The sequence below is a fragment of the Epinephelus fuscoguttatus genome, unplaced genomic scaffold, assembly GCF_011397635.1.
Source record: "Epinephelus fuscoguttatus unplaced genomic scaffold, E.fuscoguttatus.final_Chr_v1 AP022699.1".
Lineage (NCBI taxonomy): Eukaryota > Metazoa > Chordata > Actinopteri > Perciformes > Serranidae > Epinephelus > Epinephelus fuscoguttatus.
Genome location: NW_026057521.1, coordinates 978,858 through 999,430, shown reverse-complemented (window position 1 = coordinate 999,430; position 20,573 = coordinate 978,858). Strand labels below are relative to the sequence as shown.

Genomic DNA, 20,573 nt, shown 5'->3' with positions numbered 1-20,573 from the left:
ATACAGAGATTTGCAAGAGCATCCTGAGAGTGCACAGGAACACCCCCAACAACGGGTGCCGAGCTGAGCTAGGCCAATTCCCCCTTTTAATTAGAATTCAAAAAAGAGCCATCAAATTTTATAAACACCTTAAAACAAGTGACCCCAACTCCTACCACTACAAAGCTCTGCAATGCCAAGAGGAGAGCATGGAGAAGAGCCCCCTCAGCCAGCTGGTCCTGAGGCTCAGCTCCTCTAACAACACAAGACCTCAGCACAGCCCTCACACAATCTGGACCCACCAAATTATAGAGAAACAAAAAGAACATTACATTAACTATTGGACATCGACCACAAAAACGCAAAGCAAACTTCAGTGTTATTTGGCTCTAAATAGACAGTACACGGTGGCAGAATATCTGAGCACCGTGACTGATGAGAAACTGAGGAAGACTTTGACCATGTACAGACTCAGTGACCACAGCTTGGCCATAGAGACGGGCAGACACAGGCAGACCTGGCTGCCCAGAGAGGACAGGTTGTGTGAGCTCTGTCCACACAGACAAGTGGAGACAGAGACACACTTCCTGTTGCACTGCAGCAAGTATGAACACATCAGAGCCGACTTCCTCTCAAAAATAAAACATAAAGTCACTGACTTTGATTCTCTGCCTGATCAAACTAAAATGCAACACATCCTTGGAGAGAACAGAGTCAGCAGCTTAGCAGCAGCAACATATGTCAGGTTATGCCACAGCCTGAGGACAACCATCACAACACCTGACACACCTGTCTATATTTACAGTCCTTGTAACTCACAATCTACATTTTTCTTTATTCATTTTTTTTTCTATATTATATATTGGTGTATTGTATTGTAGATTGGTGTATTTTGTATTATATATCATATATTTAATCTTTTTTTTATAGTTTTCTGACTTACTTTTATTATTGTACTTTATTTGTAAATTTTAATGTCTTTGGCAATATTGTTAATCTACAGTCATGCCAATAAAGCTTATTGAATTGAATTGAGAGAGAGAGAGAGAGAGAGAGAGAGAGAGAGAGAGAGAAGGAGAGAAAGTGCCCGGTGTATTATAGGGGGGTCCTCCGGCAGACTAGGCCTAAGTCAGCCTAACTAGGGGCTGGTACAGGGCAAGCCTGAGCCAGCCCTAACTATAAGCTTTATCAAAGAGGAAAGTCTTAAGTCTAGTCTTAAATGTGGAGACGGTGTCTGCCTCCCGGACCGTAACAGGAAGATGATTCCACAGGAGAGGAGCCTGATAGCTGAAGGCTCTGGCTCCTGATCTACTTTTGGAGACTTTAGGGACCACGAGTAACCCGGCGTTCTCAGAGCGCAGAGTTCTGGTGGGATAATAAGGCACTATGAGCTCTCTAAGATATGACGGAGCTTGACCATTTAGAGCTTTATAAGTTAACAGTAGGATTTTAAATTCAATTCTGGATTTTACAGGGAGCCAGTGCAGAGAAGCTAAAACAGGAGAAATATGATCTGGTTTCTTAGTTCCTGTTAGTACACGTGCTGCTGCATTCTGAATTAGCTGGAGAGTTTTTAAGGACTTACTAGAGCTACCTGATAATAGAGAGTTACAGTAATCCAGCCTTGAGGTAACAAAAGCGTGGACCAATTTTTCTGCATCTTTTCGGGTCAGGATAGGCCTAATTTTCACAATATTACGCAGATGAAAAATGCAGTCCGTGAGGTTTGTTTTAAATGAGAATTAAAAGACAAATCTTGATCAAATATCACTCCGAGGTTTCTTACGGTAGTGCTAGAGGCCAGAGCAATGCCATCTAGAGAAACTATGTCATCAGATAAAGAGTCTCTGAGTTGTTTGGGGCCAAGAACAATAACTTCAGTTTTGTCTGAATTTAACATCAGGAAATTGGTGCTCATCCAGGTTTTTATGTCTTTAAGGCAGTTATGGAGTTTAGTTAATTGATTACTTTCTTCTGGCTTCATCGATAAATACAACTGTGTATCATCCGCATAACAATGGAAATTTATAGAGTGATTTCTAATGATGTTACCTAAAGGAAGTATATATAGAGTAAATAGAATTGGTCCGAGCACAGAACCTTGCGGAACTCCAAAACAAACTTTGGTACATAAGGATGATTCATTATGAACGTGAACAAAATGAAAACGATCAGATAAATAAGATTTAAACCAGCTCAGTGCAGAACCTTTTAGGCCAATTAAGTGATCCAGTCTCTGCAGTAGAATTTGATGGTCAATTGTGTCAAACGCCGCACTAAGATCTAATAAAACAAGTACAGAGACAAGTCCTTTGTCTGAAGCAATCAGAAGGTCACCACCACCCCGGTCTGCCACTCCAGAGGCACTGCCCCCGATGTCCACACAATGTTGCAAAGGCGTATCAGCCAGGACAGCCCTACAACAGCCTTGAGATATCCAGGGCGAATCTCATCCACCCCTGGGGCTCCGCCGCCTAGGAGTTGCTTCACTATGTCAGCGACTTCTGCCCCAGAAGTCACCGAACTCCTCCCACGCCCAAGTTTTTGCCTCCGCGACTGCCGCTGCTGCGCTCTGCTTGGCCCGCCGGTACCAGTCAGCTGCTTCCGGAGACCCACAAACCAACTCTGCCCTGTAGGCCTCCTTCTTCAGCCTGATGGCTCCCCTCACCTCTGGTGTCCATCAGCGGGTTCGGGGATTGCTGCCGCGACTGGCCCCAGTGGTCTTGGGGCCACAGCTCACAACCGCCACCTCGACAGTGGAAGAGCGGAATAAGTCCCATTCGGACTCAATGTCCCCCTCTGCCCTCGGGACGCAGTCGAGGCTCTCCCGGAGGTGGGAGTTGAAGATCATCTGGACAGGTTCTTCCGCCAGGCGTTCCCAGCAGACCCTCACTGTTCGTTTGGGCCTGCCAGGTCTGCGCGGCGTCTTCCCCCACCATCTGATCCAACCAGGTGGTGATCAGTTGACAGCTCTGCTCCTCTCTTCACCTGAGTGTCCAGAACATACGGCCGCAGGTCAAATGATACAACTACAAAGTCAATCACTGACCTGCGACCTAGGCTGTCCTGGTGCCACGTGCATTGATGGACATCCTTATGTTTGAACATGGTGTTAGTTATGGCCAAACTGCGACCCGCACAGAAGTCCAATAACTGAACACCACTTGGGTTCAGATCGGGCAGGCCTTTCCTCCCAGTCACGCCCCTCCAGGTCCCGCTGTCATTGCCCACGTGAGCGTTGAAGTCCCCCAGCAGAACAATGGAGTCCCCAGTCGGGGCACTGTCCAGCACCCGTCCCGGGGACTCCAAAAAGGATGGGTACTCTGAACTGTTGTTCAGCTCATAAGCGCAGACAACAGTCAGGACCTTTTCCCCCGACCCGAAGGCGCAGGAAAGCAACCCTTTCGTCTACCAGGGCGAACCCCAATGTACAGGCAGAGAGTCTGGGGGCTATCAGAAAGCCCACCCCAGCCCTCCGCCTCTCACCCAGAGCAACTCCAGCAAAGTAGAGAGTCCAACCCCTCTCAAGGACTTGGGTTCCAGAGCCGGAACTATGTGTCAAGTTGAGGCCGACTATATCTAGCCAGTAGCGCTCAACCTCTTCCACAAGCTCCGACTCCTTCCCCGCCAGAGAGGTGACATTCCATGTCCCAAGAGCCAACTTCGGTAGCCGAGGATTGGACCGCCAATGCCCCCGCCTTGGTCTGCTGCCCAAACCACATAGCACCAATCTCTTCTGGATCCCTCTGCAGGTGGTGGGCCTACAGGGGGACGAGCCCATGTAGCCGGTTCGGGCTGGGCCCGGCCGGACCCCATGGGCAAAGGGCTGGCCACCAGGCGCTCGCCCATGGGCCCCGACCCCAGGCCTGGCTCCAGGGCGAGGCCCCGGTAACCCTCTGGGCCGGGTACACGTGTCCTTGCTTTCGTCCATCATGAAGGGTCTTTTGAACCATTCTTCGTCTGACCTTTCGCCCAGAACCAATCTGCCATGGGAAACCCTACCAGGGGCAAAATGCCCCCGACAGCATAGCTCCTATGGTCATTAGGGTACTCAAACTTTTTGCATATTTTTTTTTTGTAATATATTCTGGGACACTTGAAAGTTTGCACTTTAAATTTTGTTGTACGAAGTACTGTACAATGACAAGCTATTCTATTCTATTCTATAAGGTGTAACAGGAGGTGTAACAGAAGGTATAACAGGAAATGTAACAGAAGGTATAACGGGGAGGGTAACAGGAGGTGTAGCAAGAGTTGTAACAGCAGGAGGAAAAGGTGAAGTAGGTGTAAAAGGAGGTGGAACAGACGGTATAACAGGGGATGTAACAGGAAGTGTAGTGGCAGGTGGAACAGGAGGTGAGACAGAAGGTGTAACAGAAGGTATAACATGAGGTGTAACAGAAGGTGTAACAGAATTATAACAGGAAGTGTAACAAGAAGTGTAACAGGGGTGTAGCAGAAGATTTAACAGGAGGTGTAACAAGAGATGTAGCAACATATGTAACAGCATGTGTAACAGGAGGTGTAACAGCAGGTGTAACAGGAGGCATAACAGGAGGCGTAGCAACAGGTTTAACAGCATGTGTAACAGGAGGTGTAGCAGCAGGTCTAACAGCATGTGTAACAAGAGGTGTAGCAGGAGGTATAACAGCAAGTGTAAAAGCAGGTGTAACAGGAGGTGTAGCAAGAAGTGTAGCAGGAGGTGTAGCAACAGGTGTAACAGAAGATGTAGCTGGAGGTGTAGCAGCAGGTGTAACAAAAGGTGTAGCTGGAGGTGTAGCAGCAGTAGACTCACCTGTACCAGCTGCAGCAGGTACTGTGACAGCTTGTCGTCGGTCAGATTCTGAACCAGGCAGCGCAGAGCGAATTCTCTGACCATCGGATCAGGAAAGTTACAGTCCAACAACTCCAGAGCTGATTCAGGCTCCATCAGAGGCCACTCCTTCAACAGGCAGTACATCTGAGGAGGGGCAGGAGGAGGAGCAAGAGCAGGAGGAGCAGGAGCAGGAGGAGGAGGAGCAGAAGGAGCAGGAGGACAAAGACAGGTAACTGATGAGACAAACTGAGACACAGTGAGACACCATCCTGACCGAAGAGTGTTTTGTACCTGGGACACTTCGTCTCTTGAGTTCCATTTGACGGACAGAAGCAGCTTAGGAAGAGACTCAGGGATGTTTACACAGTAATGTCTGCAGAGAGAGAGACAGGGACACACAGAGACACAGACAGAGACAATAAGACAGACAGGGACAAAGACGGACACAGTTAAAGACAGGTAGAGACACAGAGACAGGTGTAGACAGGAAGGAAGACACAAAGTCACATACAGGTAGAGAAAGTCAAAGGGAAAGACAAAGGTAGAGTGAGCTAGATAAAAGCCCTGCCCCTCACTGGTGTCTCCAGAGGAAGCCCCGCCCTCACTTGTTTCTCCAGAGGAAGCCCCGCCCTCACCTGTGTCTCCAGAGGAAGTCCTTCTCCTGCTCTGAGAGCTCGTACAGAGGATCTTTGGAGCAGAGACAACGAAGCTGTTCTGCATCACCTGCTGATACACTGCTGTCACAGGCCAGACGACTGCTCTGAGACACAGAAACAGGGACAGACAGGGAGGGAAAGGGAGAGAAAGGGATGGACAGAGAGAGACGGAGAGACATGGAGTGGACAGGGAGAGAAAGGGATGGACAGAGAGAGACGGAGAGACATCGAGGGACAGGGAGACAGACATTTAGATACAGGGACACAGGACGTAGTTGTATATATGTTTATGTTACCTGTCCTTGGCAGTAGTTGTGCATATGTTTATGTTACCTGTCCTTGGCAGTAGTTGTGCATATGTTTATGTTACCTGTCCTTGGCAGTAGTTGTGTATATGTTTATGTTACCTGTCCTTGGCAGAAGTTGTGTATATGTTCATGTTACCTGTCCTTGGCAGTAGTTGTGCATATGTTTATGGTACCTGTCCTTGGCAGTAGTTGTGCATATGTTTATGGTACCTGTCCTTGGCAGTAGTTGCATATATGTTTATGTTACCTGTCCTCTGCAATAGTTGTATATATGTTTATGTTACCTGTCCTTGGCAGTAGTTGTGTATATGTTTATGTTACCTGTCCTTGGCAGTAGTTGTATTTATGTTTATATTATCTGTCCTCTGCAGTAGTTGTATATATGTTTATGTTACCTGTCCTTGGCAGTAGTTGTGTATATGTTTATGTTACCTGGCAGTAGTTGTGTATATGTTTATGTTACCTGTCCTTGGCAGTAGTTGTGTATATGTTTATGTTACCTGTCCTTGGCAGTAATCGTATATATGTTTATGTTACCTGTCCTTGGCAGTAATCGTATATATGTTTATGTTACCTGTCCTTGGCAGTAATCGTATATATGTTTATGTTACCTGTCCTTGGCAGTAGTTGTGTATATGTTTATGTTACCTGTCCTTGGCAGTAGTTGTATATATGTTTATGTTACCTGTCCTCTGCAGTAGTTGTGTATATGTTTATGTTACCTGTCCTCTGCAGTAGTTGTGTATATGTTTATGTTACCTGTCCTTGGCAGTAGTTGTGTATATGTTTATGTTACCTGTCCTTGGCAGTAATCGTATATATGTTTATGTTACCTGTCCTTGGCAGTAATCGTATATATGTTTATGTTACCTGTCCTTGGCAGTAGTTGTGTATATGTTTATGTTACCTGTCCTTGGCAGTAATCGTATATATGTTTATGTTACCTGTCCTTGGCAGTAGTTGTATATATGTTTATATTATCTGTCCTCTGCAGCAGTTGTGTATATGTTCATGTTACCTGTCCTCTGCAGTAGTTGTATATATGTTTATGTTACCTGTCCTTGGCAGTAGTTGTATATATGTTTATGTTACCTGTCCTCTGCAGTAGTTGTGTATATGTTTATGTTACCTGTCCTTGGCAGTAGTTGTATATATGTTTATGTTACCTGTCCTTGGCAGTAGTTGTGTATATGTTTATGTTACCTGTCCTTGGCAGTAGTTGTGTATATGTTTATGTTACCTGTCCTCTGCAGTAGTTGTATATATGTTTATGTTACCTGTCCTTGGCAGTAGTTGTGTATATGTTTATGTTACCTGTCCTTGGCAGTAGTTGTGTATATGTTTATGTTACCTGTCCTCTGCAGTAGTTGTATATATGTTTATGTTACCTGTCCTCTGTAGTAGTTGTATATATGTTTATGTTACCTGTCCTTGGCAGTAGTTGTGTATATGTTTATGTTACCTGTCCTCTGCAATAGTTGTATATATGTTTATGTTACCTGTCCTTGGCAGTAGTTGTGTATATGTTTATGTTACCTGTCCTCTGCAATAGTTGTATATATGTTTATGTTACCTGTCCTCTGCAATAGTTGTATATATGTTTATGTTACCTGTCCTTGGCAGTAGTTGTGTATATGTTTATGTTACCTGTCCTTGGCAGTAGTTGTATATATGTTTATGTTACCTGTCCTCTGCGGTAGTTGTATATATGTTTATGTTACCTGTCCTTGACAGTAGTTGTGTATATGTTTATGTTACCTGTCCTCTGCAATAGTTGTATATATGTTTATGTTACCTGTCCTTGGCAGTAGTTGTGTATATGTTTATGTTACCTGTCCTTGGCAGTAGTTGTATATATGTTTATGTTACCTGTCCTCTGCGGTAGTTGTATATATGTTTATGTTACCTGTCCTTGGCAGTAGTTGTGTATATGTTTATGTTACCTGTCCTCTGCAGTAGTTGTATATATGTTTATATTACCTGTCCTCTGCAGTAGTTGTGTATATGTTTATGTTACCTGTCCTTGACAGTAGTTGTGTATATGTTTATGTTACCTGTCCTTGGCAGTAGTTGTATATATGTTTATGTTACCTGTCCTCTGCAGTAGTTGTGTATATGTTTATGTTACCTGTCCTTGACAGTAGTTGTGTATATGTTTATGTTACCTGTCCTTGGCAGTAGTTGTATATATGTTTATGTTACCTGTCCTCTGCGGTAGTTGTATATATGTTTATGTTACCTGTCCTTGACAGTAGTTGTGTATATGTTTATGTTACCTGTCCTTGGCAGTAGTTAGTCAAGTCAAGTCAAATCAAAATTTATTCATATAGCACATTTAAAAACAACCTTGGTTGACCAAAGTGCTGTACAGTTCATCCAAAGAGTGAGTGAATAGCAAAAACCACAGAAATTATCAATAAGATCAACAATAGGCTTAGACAATAAAACATAAACACTAGAGTACAGGTTAAATACAAATAAAAGCTGTAAAAGACATATCTGTCTCAACTAAAGGTGAAAGCAAGCAAAAAGAGGTAGGTTTTTAAAAGAGATTTAAAGTGTTCCAAAGTTCGGGCTGCCCTTATATGGAATGGTAAAGTATTCCATAAATTTGGCGCCACAACGGAAAAGGCTCTGTCACCCTTGTTTTTAAGTTTAGTTCTGGGACAGGCCAGCAGCATCTGGTTGCTTGATCTCAGTGCTCTGGCTGTCGTGTGAAGCTGAACAAGCTCAGATAGATAGGATGGAGCTAAGCCATTTAGGCTTTTAAAAACAAATAATAAAATTTTAAATTGAACTCTAAACTGGACAGGGAGCCAGTGCAAGGAGGCCAGTATTGGGGTGATATGATCACGTCTTTTCTTTCCTGTCAGCAGTCTGGCTGCTGCATTCTGGACAGCCTGCAGGCGTTTCAGTGACTGCTGGTCCAATCCAGCATAAAGAGAATTACAATAGTCCAGACGACAGGTAATGAAAGCGTGAACTGCCCTTTCAAAATCAAGTGGGGGGAGGTAGGGCTTTGCCTTACTAAGTAGCCTTAATTGAAAGAAGCTTGATTTGACTACTGAACTAATCTGTTTTTTAAATTTAAAGGCACAGTCAAAAATTACTCCTAGGTTCCTTGCAGCAGGGAGACAGTAGGAAGCCAATGGACCAATGGCACTGTCATAGCCATCTAAAAGGTCAGACTGGCCAAATAAAATAATTTCAGTTTTGGATTTGTTTAGGTTCAAGAAATTTGAAGCCATCCATGTGTGAACATCATTGAGACAGTTCCGCAGAGCTTGAATGGAGGCAGAGCTGTTTGTTTGAAGAGGAAGGTAGATCTGTAAGTCATCTGCAAAGCAATGAAATGTTATATTGTACTTTCTAAATATAGCACCCAGGGGAAGCATATAAATGGAGAAGAGAATGGGGCCCAAGATGGAACCTTGAGGCACCCCACAATTGAGTGAGGATGCAGCAGATCTATACTGGCCCATGTGAACAGAGAAACTCCTTTCTGATAAATAGGATTCAAACCATTTGAGCGCTGTACCTTTAATACCTACACACAGGTCAAGACGTGATAAAAGAATCTTATGATCTACTGTGTCGAAAGCTGCAGTCAAGTCTAAGAGCACCAGAACAGCAGTGTTACCAGAATCAACAATTAAAAGCAGATCATTAAAGACTCTTAAAAACGCTGTTTCTGTGCTATGGCGTGCTTTAAAGCCCGACTGGAACTTTTCAGAAATGCCATTTAAGTCCAGATACGACTGCAGTTGTTCATGCAATACCTTTTCTAAGACTTTGGACAAAAAAGGGAGCTTAGAAATAGGTCTGTAGTTCGACAAAACTGAAGGGTCAAGATTATTCTTCTTGATGAGGGGCTGCACCACAGCATGTTTGAAAGCAGCGGGGACACAGCCAGACATCAAGGAAGAATTTATAAGGTCGACAATACAAGGCCCCAGCGTGATAAAAACATCCTTGAAGAAACGGGTGGAATGCTGTCTAGGGGCAGTAGGATGGCCGTAGCTGCTGAACTATTTTAGTTAAAGAAGGAAGAGACACTTGCACAAAAGCCTCAAAAATAACTGGGGCTACGGAGGAAGCAACAGGGTCAGAGGCCAGAGGAGAGGGAATGGACCTGATGGCAGAAATCTTGAAAAATTTAAGAAATTTTTCACATAGTGCAGGAGAAGATACAATGGAGGTAGAATTACAGGTAGGCCTATTTAAAAGCAAATTAAGAGTATTAAAAAGAAACTGAGGTTTATGGCTGTTATTTGACACAAGGTTTGAGAAGAAATTAGTTTTTGCAGCTTTAACAGCTCTCTGATATTCAGATAAACTATTTCTTAAAATATCTAGAGAGATTTGAAGACGATCTCTCTTCCACTTTCTCTCAGCGCGTCTACATGCACGCCTGAGAGTGCGGGTGGTGTCATTCAGCCATGGTTCAGTCAGTGGTTTAGCGCGTTTCATCCTAAAAGGCGCCACCAAGTCCATTAAGTCAGTACATGTAGAATTTAAAAGAGCTGTAAACTTTTCGGTACTAGTTGTATATATGTTTATGTTACCTGTCCTTGGCAGTAGTTGTGTATATGTTTATGTTACCTGTCCTTGGCAGTAGTTGTGTATATGTTTATGTTACCTGTCCTTGGCAGTAGTTGTATATATGTTTATGTTACCTGTCCTTGGCAGTAGTTGTATATATGTTTATGTTACCTGTCCTTGGCAGTAGTTGTGTATATGTTTATGTTACCTGTCCTTGGCAGTAGTTGTGTATATGTTTATGTTACCTGTCCTTGGCAGTAGTTGTATATATGTTTATGTTACCTGTCCTTGGCAGTAGTTGTATATATGTTTATGTTACCTGTCCTCTGCAGTAGTTGTGTATATGTTTATGTTACCAGTCCTTGGCAGTAGTTGTAGCCCAGCTCTCGGCTGATGGTCCAGTTGGCGTGTTCTTCTATCTGCTGCTCATCTGGAAACACAACAGTCTGATTGAACCAGGAGAACTCCAGCTCCACACAAGGCGTCTCCTACAGAAGACAATCAATCAATCAATCAATCAATCAGCTGAATTAATTATATGTCCTCACTGTGATGGACAAGTGGAGAGACAGGTCAACAGAGGTGTTGTGTACCTTGTTCGGATTTGAACCAGCAACTCCGATAGGATTCAGGAGGTCCTCGAGCCCGTGAGGGACTGGCCAAAGACTGAGAGCCACTTTACCAGAAACCAGAACGTCTGTGTAGTCAAAGAGGTTGACGTTCCCCCAGGCCAGAGGACAGTGCTCCTGACGGACAGAGAGAAGGACGGATGGACAGACAGACAGACAGGTTAATTCAGCCATTCCTTAATTAATTCTTTCATTTACTCATGTGTCCCTGTCTCCTTCCGGTCTCACCTCCTTGGCTCCTTTCCTTCCCTTCACAGAGCAGATAGACAGACAGAGTCTGGCTGAGCGAGGGAGCTCAGTCAGGTAGATGTCATACGCCAACCACTCGTTCCACCTGGAATTAAGGAGAGACAGGTGAGACGGACAGGTGAGACAGACAGAGGAAAAGAGAGGCGGTAAAAGGTGTGTATACAGTGAGTGTGTGTTACCTGGGGTTGGAGCAGGGGACTCTCTGAGTGTTGACGTTGTCACAGAGCGGCTCTCCACCGTGATAGATACCTGTTCTCACATAGATCTATAAACAAACACACACATATTTAAACCTTTACACACTGTGACTCACTGATGTCAAACTGATGTCAGGTCTGTACATTAGGGACAGTCCAAGGGGACAGGAGGACAGACGACACAACCACAGAGACACAAAACAACCATTTTTTTCCAGTTCCGGTAGCATGCCGTGACACGCTTAGCTGCTTCTCTCCTTGTCCCGCACTATTATTTATTATTTATAATTATTTAATTTCTGCCTGCTGGAGTTTTGTTGAACAATCTTTTAGGCCTACTCTGGGACACTAATTTATTTCCACAGAATACTATAGATTGGTAACGTTTTTCTCCTAATCTTAAACGCTGATTTTCTGTTTGGAAAGAATGAGAAGCGAGGCCACCTGATTGCTTTCACCTGTTCTCCGTAACGAGCATCACCTGTTTGACATGGCTCAAGGTATGTGTGGAAGTAAAACATTTACTGCCGAGATGGCCTCTACAATGAGAGAAATAATTTGAGAGGAGATTATTACTGCTTTGGACGCAAAGTTTCAACCAGTAAATCAATGCTTGGAAGAGCTCAAGACCCAGCTGGCTCTCTGCAACAAAAAAATTACTAGCTTGGAGCAGGCTGCTGTTGATACTGATATCCGAATCTCTGAGCTGGAACAGGACAATTTTGAGATAAGGGAAGAATGCAAGCACCCAAGACAGAAGGTCGACCAACTTGAGAATCACAGACGAAAATTTAACATAAGAATTTTTGGCCTTCCTGGAGGTGCTGAGTCTGGTAACCCTACTACTTTTACAACTAAAGTTTTATATGAACTGTTCGGGGAAGAGTCCATTGGGCCCGCTCCGTTGATCAGTATAGCGCACCACACCGGACCTGCCAGGAAGGACTCCCGATCGCATCGCAAGGCTGTACAGCTTGGAGGTCAAAAGGAAGATTATTCGTCTGGCAGCAGAATCCCGTACTTTAATTCATAATGGGAGAAGGATCAGCATTTACCCAGATCTCAGTGCTGAAACCATGAAGCAGAGAGCAACCTTCAATCAAGTCAGATCGGAGCTGCGGAGGCTTAATTTGATATCTGGATTTATTCACCCTGCCACTCTCATCTTGACCTTCTGTGATGTGACACACAATTTTTCCACTGCAAAGGCTGCGCAAGACTTCTTCGATCAACACATACGCCGTGGAGATGAGGGTGACGCTCCTTCCACTAACGGCTGATTGATTTATTGTTTCTTTTTTTCATTCATTCATTCAAAGCTCTAAATGGTCAAGCTCCATCATATCTTAGAGAGCTCATAGTGCCATATTATCCCACCAGAACACTGCGCTCTGAGAACGCAGGGTTACTCGTGGTCTCTAAAGTCTCCAAAGTAGATCAGGAGCCAGAGCCTTCAGCTATCAGGCTCCTCTCCTGTGGAATCATCTTCCTGTTACGGTCCGGGAGGCAGACACCGTCTCCACATTTAAGACTAGACTTAAGACTTTCCTCTTTGATAAAGCTTATAGTTAGGGCTGGCTCAGGCTTGCCCTGTACCAGCCCCTAGTTAGGCTGACTTAGGCCTAGTCTGCTGGAGGACCCCCTATAATACACCGGGCACCTTCTCTCTCTCTCTCTCTCTCTCTCTCTCTCTCTCTCTCTCTCGTATTCTATTACTGCATCTAGCTAACTCGGCCATTCTGGATGTCACTAACTCGGCTTCTTCTCCGGAGCCTTTGTGCTCCACTGTCTCTCAGATTAACTCATATCACAGCGGTGCCTGGACAGCGTGACGTGTGTGGTTGTGCTGCTGCCGTGGTCCTGCCAGATGCCTCCTGCTGCTGCTGCCATCATTAGTCATTAGTCATACTTCTACTGTTATTATACACATATGACTATTGTCACACATGTATACTGCCAGGTATTAATACATACTTTCAACATATTGTACCACAGTAGCCAGAACTATAACTATAATATTATTACTTTCAATAATGTTGTTGTAAGCTACTGTCATTACCTGCATCTCTCTCTCTCTCTCTCTCTCTCTCTCTCTCTGTCTGTCTCATTGTGTCATGTGGATTACTGTTAATTTATCATGCTGATCTGTTCTATACGACATCTATTGCACGTCTGTCCGTCCTGGAAGAGGGATCCCTCCTCAGTTGCTCTTCCTGAGTTTTTCCTGATCAGCTGTGAGGGTCATAAGGACAGAGGGATGTCGTATGCTGTAAAGCCCTGTGAGGCAAATTTTGATTTGTGATATTGGGCTTTATAAATAAAATTGACTGATTGATTCATTCATTCATGCATGCATACATGGGCCCACATTGACTTTCTACAATCAGCTCCCATGACGTAACGGCCGCACAAGTTTTTGTTTTGTTTTGTGTTTTTTTCTCCCCTCCTTTTTTTCTGTGCATAAACTATGGCGATAATACGGACGATGCTTCTTCCACTAAGGGCTGATCGACCATGCGACCTACTAAAATCAGGTACTGTCTCGAGTAACCCTTATTTAAACTTATTTAAACTACAGGACAATATATTTATTATCTTCTTGTTTTGTTTTTAGGTTTAACAATTGGCTTACTTTGTTGTATGAGTTATGATATTATCATCGGGTTATGTGTCCTGGATGATAATGATGATAGCAATATTGCGTCGTGCACATGGGTGTGTATATGTGTGCACACACGTGTGTATGTGTGTGTGTGTGTGTGTGTGTGTCTATGTGTGTATGGGTATATGATTTTTTCTCCTGTCTTTTCATTAGACTATGCTGCATTTCTTCATTTAGTACTTCATTCAGGATATATTAAATTTGAGAATGGTGAGGTACTTGGCTGCTATTGGTCAACATTGAGGGGCGGCATGTTTTAACAACAGGAAATGAAGTAGTCAATAAATTTAGGAAATTATATAAAATAGATGTATTGGGGCATAAAGAGGCCCTAGTCTATTTGATTCATCTTATTTGTGACCTATGTTTGTGACATATATTTATGAAGCCCATTAATGTTGTACTGATGGCTGACCAGTGCATTGCATCCTTAAAGGACCTATAGGAGATTGGCTGCCATTTGGAGTTATGCTGCATCCCTGTGCTATCTATGCAGAGCGGGGAGGATTTACTGGGAGGGACGCCGACCACTGTTTCTATTTTATTTGCTCCTATTTTTTGGAAAGGATATATTTGGTGTTGATTAAGGGGTTTTATTTTCTATGGACCTTCCTTTTTTGTTTTTTTCCATTACATGGGCTTCTTAATAAAAAAGAACTGAATATTATATTTATACTCTATTTTTTTAAATCAGAATGGCCTCACTAGCTATTCTTTCATGGAACCTTAAAAGTCTTAACTCTCCTATTAAACGGGCTAGCTGTCTTGACATTTTATGAAGAAATAAAGTTGAGATTGCCATGTTACAAGAAACTCATTTAACTAAGAAAGATATATATAGATTGGAAAATCATCGTTATAAAGTATCTGCTTTCTCTTCAGCACTAAGTAAAACTAAGGGAGTTGCTATTATTATTGATAATAAACTTAAAATTTCTATTACAGATAAAGACAGTGATCAGGGTGGCAGAATCACTTTTCTCAAATGTATTTTTAACGGTATAAAAATAGCTTTAGTCAGTGTGTATGCACCCAACTGTTACGGACAAAAATTTTTCCAGTCTTTAACTAATATACTGATGGGTTTATCTGACTTTCAATTGTTTATTGGGACCGATATGAATGCTGTGGTGGACCATATCTATGACAAATCTAAGACAGTTAATTATAATTGTAGGTCCTCAAATGCATTGAGACATGTAATGTCAGACTTTAAGGCGAGCACATAATCCAGGCATCAAAGAATTTACTTTTTATTCTAACAGACATCAGTCTTTCTCTCGGATCGATTTTATTTTGATATCCTCATCATTATTTTCTTTTGTTAAAAAAACTGAAATTCGACCCATGAGTTTATCAGATCATCATGCCTATTGCTGTCAACTCCAGTTATCTCAGTTCAAACAAAAAGCCAATAGATGGCGCTTTAACTGTACTTTACTGGATAATCAAGCATTTTGTGAACAATTTCAAAATGAACTAAGTTATTTCATAATGATAAACAAAAACTCAGTTGATGATTTCCGTGTATTATGGGATGCCATTAAAGGCTTTGGAAGAAATAATACTACTGCATTTGCTTCAGGTCTTAATAAATTACATTTGAAGAAAATATCTGAATTAGAAAGTCTGTTATCTGTCCTGGAGCTTTCACAACAGAGAAACTACTCTCAAAATGTGGCCCACACTCTTGCTACAATTAAGACTGAATTAAATATTGTGATTAGGAATAGAGCTTAATTTACCATCCATAGAGCTCGAGTTAATCATTATTTTCATGGCAATCAACCGAGCCAGTTTCTGGCCAACAAATTACGTAATAGCGACCATTTAGCGAATATTGCATCTATCATATCAGAAGATGGTGATTCGTTTACTGATCCAAGTTTAATTAATCTCAGATTTGCTAATTTTTACAATAAACTATATACATCAGAAGGTGAGCCTTCTTCTGTAGAGATTGATATATTTTTAAAAGGGCTTAAACTCCCTGTCTTATCGGCAGCCAAATCAAGTTCACTGGGTGATCCATTATCTCTACAGGAGCTTAGAACATCTTTAGAAACCATGAATAAAGGCAGATCACTTGGCTGGGACGGCATTCCTCCTGAATTTTATTTTAAATTTTGGGATCAATTTGGTCCATTATTACTGGAGATGTTTAATACAGCCATTTCTAAAGGTTCATTTGGGAGAGATGTAAACATGTCTTTAATCTCACTTTTGCTGAAAAAAGGCAAAGACTCAAATCATTGCTCTAATTGGTGCCCACTATTATTGATAAATACTGATGTTAAATTATTTTCCAAAATTTTATCTTGTCGCCTTGAATTCTTTCTACCTAAATTGATTCACCCAGACCAAAGTGGTTTTGTGAAGAAAAGACTTTCTTCAGATGACTTACGCCGTCTTTTTCATATTGTCAATTTTTCTCCAGATGCAAAGGCCTCTTCAGCAGTTCTTTCCATGACGCTGAAAAGGCTACTGATTGCCTAGAGTGGTCTTATCTCTAGTCCGTCTTAAAATATATGGGACTGGGTGAAAGATTATAAACATGATTAAAATACCATTTGCTAATCCATCTGCTAGTGTTATAACAGGTAACATGTGCTCCCCTTCTTTTAAAATTACATGTGGGAATAGGTAGGGAGATCCAATCTGTCCTGTCTTATTTATTTTATCCATGGAACCATTAGCTCAAACTATTCGTCAGTCGAAACATATCAAACCAATCACTGTTAATTCTACTGATCATCATATTTCTCTTTATGATGATGACATACTGCTATATCTAGAGGGCACTTCTCATTCTCAAATCTTCTTGATATTTTTAATACTTTTAGTTAAATTTCAAGTTATAAAATAAATTGGTCTAAATCATCTTTAATGTATCTTAAGACCCCTCCCAAATGTACTCCCACTCATCAGATCCCTGTTGTATCTCATTTCAAATATTTGGACATAGATATATTCCCTTAAATTGAAAAAAATTGTAAACATGAATTATAGTAAAATTCCTACATCAATCATAGATGATCTAAACAGATGGTGTAATATTCCTGTTTCTCTGTCAGGAAGAATCTCTGTCATTAAAATTAATATACTGCCTCCAATTAATTTTTGTAGTTCTATGATTCCTATTTCTTCTCTCGGTGATTATTGAGCGAAACTACATAAAAATGTTTCAAAATTCATCTGGAAAGGTAAGCAAGCTCATGTCAAACTCTCAGCTTTGCAGAATAGCAAACAAGCTGGTGGACTTGCTGTCGCAAATTTTAAATTGTATTCTTATGCCTTTTCAATTTGCCCTTTATTAAGCTGGTTTGATCCTATCACTAATGTCCCCTGGATAGGGATTGAAAAAAATATTGTTGCATCTATTCACCTGCAAGACCTTCTTATTACATATATTTCTTTAAAGCACTGTAAATTAAGCTTGGGCCAGTAATTTCTCATGCGGTGTCAACTTGGCGTAAATATCAAAAGGTACATAACTGGGACATTAAGTGGCACATGTGGCTCATAATCCCTCATTACGTAAGGGTGGTTCCTGTTTTGTATCTTACCAGTGGTCCAACTCAGGCTTACATACTTTAGGGGATGTCATGGATCCTAATGGTCTCAGAGCCTTTTTTCCAGATCTGAAAGATTATTATAATTTGCCTGGCTCCTCTTTCTTTTTACACTTACAACTTCACTCAGCTATGTGGGCCTATGGCGTTCCATGGTCTCAACCACCCAATCATCCTTTCATTCATTCATTCATCTTCTAACCGCTTCATCCTCTTGAGGGTTGCAGGGGGGCTGGAGCCTATCCCAGCTGACACTGGGTGAGAGGCAGGGTTCACCCTGGACAGGTCACCAGACTATCACAGGACTGACACATAGAGACAGACAACCATTCACGCTCACATTCACACCTACGGACAATTTAGAGTCACCAATTAACCTGCATGTCTTTGGACTGTGGGAGGAAGCCGGAGTGCCCGGAGAGAACCCACGCTGACACGGGGAGAACATGCAAACTCCGCACAGAAGGGCTCCCACGCCCGGGATCGAACCGGCAACCCTCTTGCTGTGAGGCGAGAGTGCTAACCACCACACCACCGTGCCGCCCCCAATCATCCTTTATTTATTTTTATTTTATTTTTCCTAAATGTTTCCATAATATATATAGATTTGTTAAAAAGAACAGCATCTTCACCATCTGCCATTCAAGCTTGGAATTTTGATCTTGACACACAACATCATATAAACTGGGACAAAGTCTGGGGAAATATTTATATGGCATCCCGAAACCTAAATCATCAGCTGATTCATTTTAATTTCGCCCATAGAAGTTATTTGATTCCCCAAAAATCCCATAGAATGAAATTATGACATTCACCAAATTGTTTACTTTGCCCTTTAAAAGTTACTGGTACTTTCTTACACATGATGTGGGAGTGTCCCATGGTTAAATCTTTTTGGGAGCAAGTTTCTAACTATCTTTCTACAGTATTACAAATAAATATACCTTGCTCCCTAAAAACGTTGCTCCGATAATAACGATGTATTAACCCTAAATTCATATCAAAGACGTTTTTGGCTAGCAGGAAGCACAGCAGCAAAAAAAACATGTTAGTACTCAGATGGCAGCCTCCTCATACTCCGTCCCTTAACCAATGGAAACAATCACTTGCAGACACTGTTTTATTAGAATTATCCACAGCAAGATTAAATGGTGCTCGTCAGTAAACAATAGAGAGTTGGAATTCCATTTTAGATCAAGTTAAGACCTCTATCTCTCAAGTTAGGTTCTCTGCTATGTAAACAAGACGCCCAATTTACTGTACTTTGCTTCTCATTATAGGTCCATATATTTAATTATTATTCAGTTATTTGTTTGTTTATTTTATTTATTTATTATTATTTCATTTTTTTCCCTCATTTTGTTTTCTCTGCTCTGTCTTGGTTTCCTAATTGAATGTTATCAATTTTATTTTCTTTTTTCTTTAGTTTAAGAATACCAGTGAACATTTCTTCCAGTGTGGCAAATGTATAGAATGTGAATGCTCTGAGTGGAAAATAACCCTTATCTACCTCCCTTGAAAAATACAACTAAAAAATAATAAAAAGTTGGTCACAAAAAAAACAATCACAAAGAGACACAAAACCATCAAAGCGACACAAAATAACCACAAAGAGACACAAAACAACCACAAAGAGACACAAAACAACCACAGAGACACAAAACAACCACAGAGACACAAAACCATCAAAGCGACACAAAATAACCACAAAGAGACACAAAACAACCACAGAGACACAAAACAACCACAAAGAGACACAAAACCATCAAAGCGACACAAAACAACCACAAAGAGACACAAAACAACCAAAGAGATACAAAACAACCACAAAGAGGCACAAAACAACCAAAGAGACACAAAACAACCAAAGAGACACACAACAACCACAGAGACACAAAACAACCTCAAAGAGACACAAAACAACCACAAAGAGGCACAAAACAACCAAAGAGACACAAAACAACCACAAAGCGACACACAACAACCAAAGAGACACAAAACAACCAAAGAGACACAAAACAACCAAAGAGACACACAACAACCACAAAGCGACACACAACAACCAAAGAGAGACACAAAACAACCAAAGAGACACAAAACAACCACAAAGAGGCACAAAACAACCAAAGAGACACAAAACAACCACAAAGCGACACACAACAACCAAAGAGAGACACAAAACAACCACAAAGAGGCACAAAACAACCAAAGAGACACAAAACAACCACAAAGCGACACACAACAACCAAAGAGACACAAAACAACCAAAGAGACACAAAACAACCAAAGAGACACACAACAACCACAGAGACACAAAACAACCTCAAAGAGACACAAAACAACCAAAGAGACACAAAGCAACCACAGACACACAACAACCAGAGACACAAAACAACCACAGAGACACAAAACCACCAAAGAGACACAAAACAACCAAAGAGACAAAAAACAACCACAGAGACACAAAACAACCAGAGAGACACAAAACAACCACAAAGAGACACAAAACAACCACAGAGACACAAAACCATCAAAGCGACACAAAACAACCACAAAGAGACACAAAACAACCAAAGAGATACAAAACAACCACAAAGAGGCACAAAACAACCAAAGAGACACAAAACAACCACAAAGCGACACACAACAACCAAAGAGAGACACAAAACAACCAAAGAGACACACAACAACCACAGAGACACAAAACAACCTCAAAGAGACACAAAACAACCACAAAGAGGCACAAAACAACCAAAGAGACACAAAACAACCACAAAGCGACACACAACAACCAAAGAGAGACACAAAACAACCAAAGAGACACAAAACAAATTACCCCCAAAAACAACCACAAAGAGACACAAAACCATCAAAGCGACACAAAACAACCACAAAGAGACACAAAACAACCAAAGAGATACAAAACAACCACAAAGAGGCACAAAACAACCAAAGAGACACAA

General features: G+C 41.8%; 1 protein-coding gene across 1 annotated transcript in view; it reads right to left on the bottom strand.

Moving 5' to 3' along the window:
- The window catches only part of LOC125885349 (phosphatidylinositol 4,5-bisphosphate 3-kinase catalytic subunit alpha isoform-like), a 78,758-nt gene that overhangs the window by 29,279 nt on the left and 28,906 nt on the right, over positions 1-20,573 (bottom strand). Inside the window, exons 12-18 of the mRNA XM_049570832.1 lie at positions 11,359-11,444; positions 11,159-11,264; positions 10,895-11,047; positions 10,658-10,789; positions 5,431-5,555; positions 5,087-5,168; positions 4,775-4,939 (exon numbers count right to left, since the gene is read on the bottom strand). Coding sequence (XP_049426789.1) covers positions 4,775-4,939; positions 5,087-5,168; positions 5,431-5,555; positions 10,658-10,789; positions 10,895-11,047; positions 11,159-11,264; positions 11,359-11,444 — 849 coding nt within the window. The remainder of the gene's footprint in view (positions 1-4,774; positions 4,940-5,086; positions 5,169-5,430; positions 5,556-10,657; positions 10,790-10,894; positions 11,048-11,158; positions 11,265-11,358; positions 11,445-20,573) is intronic.